Source organism: Labeo rohita, chromosome 23 (assembly GCF_022985175.1).
Source record: "Labeo rohita strain BAU-BD-2019 chromosome 23, IGBB_LRoh.1.0, whole genome shotgun sequence".
Taxonomy (NCBI): Eukaryota; Metazoa; Chordata; class Actinopteri; order Cypriniformes; family Cyprinidae; genus Labeo; species Labeo rohita.
This window is the reverse complement of record NC_066891.1, coordinates 3,543,660-3,554,014: the sequence shown is the minus strand read 5'-3', so window position 1 is coordinate 3,554,014 and position 10,355 is coordinate 3,543,660. Positions and strand designations below refer to the sequence as shown.

General features: G+C 30.5%; 1 protein-coding gene across 3 annotated transcripts in view; it reads right to left on the bottom strand.

Annotated features, from left to right (window-relative positions):
* Positions 1–10,355, bottom strand: part of dlgap4a (discs, large (Drosophila) homolog-associated protein 4a) — a 190,207-nt gene that overhangs the window by 7,215 nt on the left and 172,637 nt on the right. For all 3 annotated transcript variants that reach the window (XM_051095940.1, XM_051095939.1, XM_051095941.1), the window contains 3 exons: positions 6,246–6,670; positions 3,712–3,800; positions 1,265–1,671 (listed from right to left, as the gene is read on the bottom strand). In XM_051095940.1, coding sequence (XP_050951897.1) covers positions 1,265–1,671; positions 3,712–3,800; positions 6,246–6,670 — 921 coding nt within the window. The remainder of the gene's footprint in view (positions 1–1,264; positions 1,672–3,711; positions 3,801–6,245; positions 6,671–10,355) is intronic.

The window sequence follows — 10,355 nt, the reverse complement described above, 5'->3', positions numbered from 1 at the left end:
CACTCATTATTATTATTATTGTTGTTATTATTATTAAAAATAATAATAAACTGATTTTATTCATCAGGAATTGACTGGCTGACGAAATTCATTGTCTTTTTTTTTTATTGATATAGTAGTTGAGTAAATATATTTTAAATAATAACATAACAATAATAATAATAATAATATTGTTTAATATTATTATAATTACACAATTAATTAATGTTATAATTATTACAAAAAATGGCCACACATTATTCTTACTGTTATTAAATTATTATTATTATTATTATTATTATTATTATCATTATCATCATCCTCATCATTAATAATAATAATAATAATAATAATATTGTTATATTTAATAAACTGATTTTATCCATCTGGAATTGATTGTCTGATGAAATTCTTTGTCAGTTATTTTTATTATTGATTAGTTGTTGAGTAATTACATATATTTTAAATAATAAAATATATAAATAATAATAATAATAATAATAATAATAATAATAATAATAATAATAATTAATAATATTGTTTTAATATTATAATTATACAATTGTTATAATGTTATAATTATTAATAAAAAAACCACTCATTGTTATTATTATTATTATCATTAAAAATACAATGAGCTTAAAAAACTAAATTAAATAAAATTAATAAAATCATAAAACAAATATTTGATCCATCAGGAATTGATTGGTTGATGAAATTCATTGTCAGTTATTTTTATTATTGATTAGTTGCTGAGTAATTAAATGTATTTAATTTAATTTATTTTAATTTAATATTATTGTTTTATTATTATAATTATTATACAATTAATTACTGTTAAAATTATTACTAAAAACAACCACATTATTATTATTATTATTATTATTATTTAATAAACTGATTTTATCCATCAGGAATTGTTTGGCTGATAATAAAATAATAAAATAAATAAGGAAGTAATAAAATAAATAAATAATAATATTGTTTTAATATTATTATAATTATTATCCAATTAATTCATGTTATAATAATTATAAAAAATGACCATGATTGGATAAGGAAATTCATTGTCATTTATTTTTATTATTGATTACTTGTTGAGCAATGAAAAAGATTTATTAACCAAATATTAAAACTATATTTGATATTTTAATATTATACATATTTAAAAAATAAAAATGACATTTTAATAATAGCTAGACTGAATTGAATTGATTTTATTCAGCAGGAACTCACTGGCAAATAAAATTTACAGTGAATTATTTGTCTGATGTGAGCGTCTCACCCTCTTCTGACAGCTGTTTGTCTTTGGTCTCCTGGTCCATCTGCTGACACCAGGCCTCCATGCGGTCCGTCTCGGCCTGCAGAAGCTTCTGGAACCAGCGTCCGTCCCTGAGGCACGCCGAGCCCCCGGGCTGCTCCACGGCCCCGTTCACGCTGCCGCTCCCGGCCTGCAGAGACGGGTCGGGCGGCGGGAGGCAGGACGGGTCCAGCGCCGGATCCAGTTTCTCCTGCAGCGAGGCGGAAGCGGTGCGCATCACGTCCGCTCGCGAGGGTTTATGAACGCAACTGCTGCCGCAGTCCAGAGACTGGTGGGGTGTCCTGTTCTCCAAAGGTTTACCGTCGGACTGCTCCTGAGATTCGGCATCCGTCGTCTCCTGTCTAGACGCCATGCTAGTGAAGCGACTGAGTCTGAGAGAAGAGACGACCATCACTTCCATTAGTTTATGAATCCATTATATGAAAATCAATCAGCTGAAAGACTCTGCATGAACAAAACACTTATGATGAAGCCGAAAGAATAATTTTTTTCATCCTTGCTAAAATGACTTCTTCACACCATAATGTATTTTTAAAACATGCATTTTGTCAAAAATATTTTAATTAAAATCACAAAATAATGTTTTATAATAATATAAATTTTCAATAAACATGGCATATTCTAATTCTTATTCTTATTATATTATGATTATTATTAGATTAGTTGAATAATTAAATATTTTTAAATAATAAAATAAATAAAATCAATAAAATGTTATTACAATTATTCAACACTCTTTTAAATTACATAATTATGCATTTCTTTAAATATAATAAAAAAAAACATTTTGCAATATTATGTTTTATTTTATTTTTTTTTTTAGTTTTGTTTATTTATTTATTTATTTATTTATTTATTTATTTACTTTATGCATGTATTCATTTTGTACATCAAGGGCAAACAAGACATTTCCAAGTTGATTTAGGGAAGAAAATAAAGAAAACTGTATAAATCATAAAATCCTAAATATCAAAATTTACATAACTACAATATTCATAATTCTACAATATTATAAAGGTTACATTGTCATGTTGTTTATGTTTTAAGCACCAAATTACTACTTAGTAAATTTTATTTAAATTGTATAAAAATGTACTATTAAACAATTATAAATTCATATTTTTATAAAATTAACAATAAATTCTTATAAACATGACATCATAATTATGCATTTCTTTAAATACTATAATTTAAAAATACAACTAAACTACTCGGAATTCTACAATATTATAAAGGTTTCATTGTAATAAATAAATAAATAAATAAATAAATAAAAGTTTAACTTTTGATAAACAATTATAAATTCATATTTTCAAATTTTTATCAAATTAATACATGACATCACAATTATGCATTTCTTTAAATATTTGCATTTTTATAAATATTATAATTTTTCTTTATTTTTGTTCTTTTCTTTTCTTTTTTCACCACATATAAATTGTTTGATAATTTATATTTCATCATTCTGAATAAATTCAGAATCCTACAATAGAATAAAGGTTTAATTGTAATAAATAAATAGTTTTTATCCTTTATATTACACATTAATTCATTTTTGTACATTTTAACTTCTAAATTACTAAATATATTTTATTATTTTGTATATATTAAAATTTACCATTAAACAATTAAAAATATATATTTTTCTAGCACTAAAATACTTTTATAAATAAATATTTATTACATTAAATTACATTTATTTATATTATATTTTAAATAGGCATGATTAACAATCCTTCGTAAAAGAAATCTAAATATATATATATATATATATAAAACAGTATGTTTATCAAAATGAAAGAACAGCAGATGGAGATGAGAGAATGGATGAAAATAAGACAAAACAACAAAAAAAATAATACAACAACAACAACAACAAAACAAACTAATTCAGAATTTCAAACAGATTTATAAACATCACTAACAAATATCAATAAAACCTCCCCAGTTTTCATGTTGTTAGATATTCTCCCCTTCATTGGTCTGTCTTAGAAAATAAAAGCGAACAGGAGGAGCGGAGCTGAGGAACGCAGGCCAAGAGAAAGACAGACAGCTGGTGTGTGGGAGACAGCAAACGTACAGAGAGACATGTAAATGAGAGCGATGGAAAGATATGAAAATAGACTGCAACGGAGAGTGCCAGGAAACAAAGCGAGTGGGAGATGCGCGCAGAATCTCATTATCTCCTGCCGTCTGCACTGAATCATTATTTGTGAGAGTTTTCAGCTCCATACATGGCTGAGAAACTCTGCTGCTGACTCACACACACTCACACTCATACACTCTCACGGCGATCAGACGGCGCTTTTGTGAGAAGTGCTGTCGTCAACAGGCGTATCAAATTCCAAAGTGCTAAATGAAAGCGCAAATTTTCTGTTCTCAAGGATGCAAAAGGCGGAGAGGAAACTCACGGCCTGCCGTCTTCAACCTGAACCCCGATGGACTGGAACCTGGTCGTGGGAGTTTGTTCCTCTTTCAGAATCGGCTGCACGCAATCCACCTGCCACAAGAGAAAGAATTCATCTAAAAGGGATCCCATAATTCTGTTATTCAAAATAGTTATGATACAACTCAAACCTCCCTCCCTAATTCACCCAGAGCATTTAATGGCACTAAAATACAAAACCTCTCATTCAGAATTAGTCATGGCACGTCACATTCATGGGCTCATTAACATATGACCGCCCACATTTACATATCAACAAATTAGCCTGAATGACAGTATGAATAAATTACACATAAGATCAAGATGATTTTTACACATCATCATAAAACAACAGACAATATCAACTATATAAAACCTTCTTTCATAAATAAATAAAACCTAAAGAAAATGTATAAATATAGAGGTAACGTTTTCCTAAAATTACATTATTTAATAATATAACATGATATTATATATATAATAATATATGATGTCATATATTAATATTATAATTAGAATAAATTGAATAATGGAAGTTTTTTTATTGTATTATACAGTTGCTATTTTATATATTTATTTATATTATTCATATGTATATATACACACACATATAAAAGGGATATATGTAAAAATTTAGTAAAACTATACCAAAATTATAGCATTTTATAGCAATATAACATTACCTAATACCTTAAAAAACCTTATATACCTTAAAAAAATAAAATAAAATTGATGTTTAACAATTTGTTTGGTGATGATTATTTAAATTATTTTTGTGTGTTTATTATCCAGTTAATGATTTATTTATTCATTTAATCAAATAAATTAGGCATTTCTTTTATGAGGTTACTAAAAAGACATTTTTTAATCTATACTAACAAAAATCATTATATAATAATTTTACACAACCAATAAAATTGTATTTTGCTATACAGATGTTATGTAATATTATATTAATACTATATCAAAAATGAATTAAACTTTTAAATGATTAGAATTGTGCATTATATAATTATACATGAACAATAAAAGTTTATTATACAGTTCTTGTTTATATTTCTATATTTTGTTATTTTTGTATATAAAGGGTGAAGTGTGGAGGGCTAAATTACTCCAAATTAAATTAAATAAACATTTAAATAAATCAATAAACACAAAAACACCAGACGCATTACTACATGTCCACTGTATTTATTTTACCATTTACTTTCTATTTTCATCATCAATCCAAAGACTGACTACTGCTAAAATAAAACACAATGGAAATGTAACAATTGGTTTGATGTAATAATAAATTAAATGATTTTATGTGATTATTAACCAATTAATGATTTATTAAACTATTTATTCACTTAACTGAGTAAATTGTGCATTTCTTTTATTTTTATTCTAATCAAAATTCTACTAATAAAGTGTAAAAACCTATATTAAAGGTACTAAAAAAACCATTAAATTTATAGTTATTATATCTATCCATCTATCTATACCTATCTATCTATCTATCTATCTATCTATATATCTATCTATATATATATATATATATATATATATATATATATATATAAAAATATACATAAATATATATAAAAAATAAAAATAAACATTTAAAAATTTGACAACCAAATAATTGTTATTTTACTATACAATTATTGTTTTTGTAATATTACATATTATAATTAAAAATGAATGAATAAAAGAAAACAAATTATTATAATTGTACATTACATAATTGACCAATAATCAGTTTATTACACAGTTATTGTTTAAATTACTCCAAAATAAATCATTAAATAAAATAAATTAATTAATTTAAAAAAAATAATAATAAGACATAATAATTAAACTGTTTATACAATTTACATAAAAAAAAATTATATATATATATATATATATATATATATATATATATATATATATATATATATATATATATATATATATATATATATATATATATATATATATATATATATATATATATATATATATATATATATATAAATTTTAAAAATATTTAAAAATATTATTTTTTTCATTATCAAGCCAAAGATTCACTAATACTAAAATAAAATAAAATGGACATTTATTTGGTAATTTAAAGATTATTATTTTTTTAATATTAAATAATATGTTTATCAACCAATTAAGGATTTATTTAAATATTTATTTATACAATTGAGTAAACTGATTTATTTTATTTCTACTATAATCAAAATTCCAATAATAAATTGTAAAACCCTATATTAAATTTACTAGTTAAAAAAAAATATATATATATATCTTACACGTAACAAAAAAACCTTATATTTCTAAAACAGCGCTCAAACTGACGATTTTTCAACAAATCAAACAAGAAGTTGCTTTGACTCCAAATGAGTAACTACTGGAGAAGCAACAAAGCTGAGTTAAAGCTTGAGCAAATGACTACCAATGGGAGTGAGGTCTAATTACCTGATACCCAATACACTATCCAATAGCATAAAAGCATAATGACAACATCATAAATGGTCACACACACACCTGAATGCCAATGGATGAGAGTTTTCTCTTGGGCAGGGCTTGCGGTTCTTCAGGTGCCACAGTGAGGCTCACTGGCTCGTTTTTAGTGTCCGGGGCGGGAGAGGGCGGGACGATGGCGGGAGGAGGCGTGGTCACTCTAGCACTGGGCAGGGGGACGGGTTCCCGCGGGGCGGGGATAGGGGGCAGGATGGGTGGCCGCTTGGCGCCCTTCACCAGACTTCCTGTCCGAGAGCTGGCGATGCTGTCGGAGGAGTTGCTGCGTCCTGATTGGCTGTTGACCTCGCTGCGCTGGTCCTGGCTGTCCAGGTACGTGTCCTGGGCCGATTCGGTGCTGCTCTGGACCGTCACCGCGATGTAGGGTTTGGAGGTGGTGCGAGGAGGAATAGGTGGAGGATTCTTCTTACACACGGCCGTACACGTGGAGACTGAAAAACACAGGAAGACGGACAGTCAGAACGTTCACACAACCCCAATACAAAGTCTCTTCACATGTTTTTTTCCCAGCAGCCCCTGCTTGGGAGCAACAGGAAGAGATGAGACAAAGCCAGGCATTTACATACTCAAATCTGGACAGCATTCCTCTCATGCCGGCCGACGGCAGACTGCGTCAGGAATGTGTCGCCCACAAAACATGGGCTGAAATCTGCTGACGAGAGTCTGGGTTTTGTCACGAAGCCCGATGATAACGCTCAGCGGTGTATTATTAGCCTGCTGAACAGTGTAGGAGAAGCTACTTTGAAAGCGTACAAGTAGGCGGCAAGACCAAAATCTATTCCACCGTGTGAATCATTTTTTATCATTGTGCAGCTATTTTTGCTGGAAATTATGCTATATTATTAGGAAATTATATAGACATAGCCAGTGCACATCAGTGCAAAAACAGCTTCATAATATGAAATAAAAACAAGACAAAATAACAATTAAAAAAAAATCTATAGTATAATTCTAAAGTATATATACACTTTTTTTTATTATTGTATTTTTTTAAATATCTGACCCTGGACCACAGTAGCACAGGTATATTTGTAGCAATAGCCAAAAATTCACTGTATGGGTCAAAATCATCAATTTTTCTTTTATGCCAAAAATCATTAGGATATTAAAGGGGTCCTATTATGCTCTTTTTCAAAGTCTTGATTTTATTTTGGTGTGTACTAGAACATGCTTTCATGATCGGTGGTTCGAAAAAAGCATTACTTTTAACAATTTATATTATTACAATACCTTTCTCCCACCCGGGCCCAAATAGCGCAATTAATTCTGGGTTTAATGAAGGCCATCTTCCAAAAAAAAAAAAAAAAAAAAAAAAAAAAGTGTTATGATTGGTGTTCCAGTGCGTTGCGATTGGCGAACAACTTAGACGGTGTTTCAGTACAGCCACAACCCTTGTCAAAGCAGTTAGCGCAAGCTAGATTAATAGTGAATGCTCTAGTCAATCCTTGTGTTTATACCCACCGCACTGGGGCTCGTTGAAGCGGCTCTCGATGCTGCATCGCTAAAGTTAGGCTAATTCCCCATCTCGTCCCTACACATCCCCCAATAATTCAAATTTCCGTAGGTGGGATTTTATTTAATGATATTCTAATGGACCATGTTGTGACAACATTGCATGTGGAAAACAAACATGCTGTAGTCCAAAAGAGTCGTTCTTGGAAAAAGTTTTTTTAAAAACAAAATATCTCCCTTTGGAATGGACTTTGAGATTTGGCATTTTATGCCCAAAGATACGCACCACACACTGACTAAAATTCAAAAAGTGAAAAAGCATAATAGCACCCCTTTAAGTAAAGACCACGTTCCATGAAGATATTTTGTAAATTTCCTACCATAGTCGGCGCGATAGCCTTGTGGGCAATGCACCGACATACATACCGCTGCACTACGGGCATCCCGTGCTCGAATCCCGACTCGAGGACCTTTCCTGATCCCACCCCCTATCTCTCTCCCACATCGTTTCCTGTCTATTCTGATCTGTCCTATCATAATAAAGGCTAAAAAGGCCAAAAAAACAAATCTTAAAAAATAAATAAATAAATAAATACTACCATAAACATTAAAACTTTTTAAAAAATTTTGATTAGTAATCTGCATTTCTAACATCTTAATTTGGACAACTTTAAAAGCGTTTTTTTTTCTTAATATTTTGATTTTTTGGCACCCTCAGATTACACATTCTCAAATAGTTGTATCTATATTGTTCTGTCCTAACAAACCATACATCAGTGGAAAGCTTTTTTTTTTTTTTTTTTTTTTTTTCAGCTGATGTATAAATCTCAGTCCCAAAAAATTTAACTTATGACTGTTTTTGTGGTCTAGGTTCACATATAGTGTAAAATTAATACTTGTATTTGGAAAGATGCATTAAATTCATCAAAAGTAAAGACATTCAGAATTTAATAAAATATTTCTACTTAAAATAAATGCTGTTCTTTTGAACTTTGTTCATCAAAAAAATCTGAAAAAAATGTGTCACAGTTTCCATAAAACATGCAGCACAACTGTTTTTAACACTGAAAATAAATATAGCTGCAAGCAGCAATTAACAGGGTTTAACCGCTTTAAGGCATTTAAGCACATATGAAAAAGACATTATATATTAATTAGCAAGCCTGTAACCACCTAAATCAATCATTAAAAAAGCATTTTTGGACAATCTAGGTAATTTACCAGCTGTGGTCCAAGCTCCCTAAAACTTTGCATGAAACCAGGTTTTGTGAAATTTAGGGTTTTTCTTTAGGCTTTATAGGCTTTTGGGTATATTTGGACAGGCTCCTTTTCTAAAAAAGACCCCATTATAGCTTCCCAAAGGGTAAATTTCCATATATATATATATATATATATTTTGATAATTATTGACCTAGATAGTCCAGAGAACTACACTGCAAAAAAAACCTAGGACACAGTTCACAAAAGTAGTTTTTTTTAACATTTTCTCAACCATATAATTCATTGTTTGATCGACAGCAGTGGTTCTAGAGGCAAAGTTGTTTAAAACAAGGTCTATCGTATATTACAAATATCGTGCATATGTGTGAAAAACTATGCAACATAGAAACGTTTACACCCTTGAGAAATCAGATATTGCCCCCCATTGGCCGATTTCTTTCAAATTTCTCACAGCCTTTGGGGCCGTGAGTCAAACAGGCCCACTGAGTTTCACTGAGATCAACCTCCATTAAGTTTGTCTAATGGGTGCTCAAAATTCATCGGCCAATGCCGACCATGTTTTTTGAGATACACAAATGTCCTTGTAGCCACTTGTGGCACTTTGGACCAAGACTGTGCAAGCTGATTTTCATGTCGACAGGACAACCGGTTGCGTAGTTATAGCCGTTTTTATGGTTTTTCCCTCTTATAGTGCCACCAAGTGACCAAGCTCTGCTTTTTTAATGTGACCTTAGATTTGTTGAGAGTTTGGCAAAGATATCTCATTCTGGTCAGAAGTTATAACCAAAGTAAAGGCAGCCCTGCCCCTTTCGAACATTATGATGTCCATTTGTGACGGTGAGTCGAAAGTTCAGATTTTTGTTGACAATTATTGATATTCACTCTCCCGAGAATCTACCTGCACTGGTTTGATTCCGATCAGATGAAAAACCTAGGACAAGTTCGCAAAAGCAGGTTTTTCAAAAAATGCAAAATACCTGAAATGACATTTTAGGAGTTCTGAGCGATTTCATACTTTTGACCATTGTAGGGCCCCCGTCAGGCCAATTGGGGCGAGCCTTGGTGACGCCAGGGGTGCCCAACCCTGTTCCTGGAGATCTACCTTCCTGCAGAGTTTAGCTCCAACCGTGATCAAACACAGCTGTCTGTAAATATCAAGTGCTCCTTCAGATCCTAATTAGTTGGTTCAGGTGTCTTTGATCAGGGTTGGAGCTGAACTCTGCACGAAGGCAGATCTCCAGGAACAGGGTTGAGCACCCCTGTTGTAGGTGGAATACTACCATTCCTCCAAGTTTCAAGTCTCTACGACGGTTTGCTCTGCCCAATCAGTTTTACACAGAGATTGCAGATCCTTGGCCATTCTAACAACTACAATAAGGTTTCAGCACTATGCACTTAAAATCCTAATAAATGTTTCTTGGGCAGCAAATCAGCATATTAAAA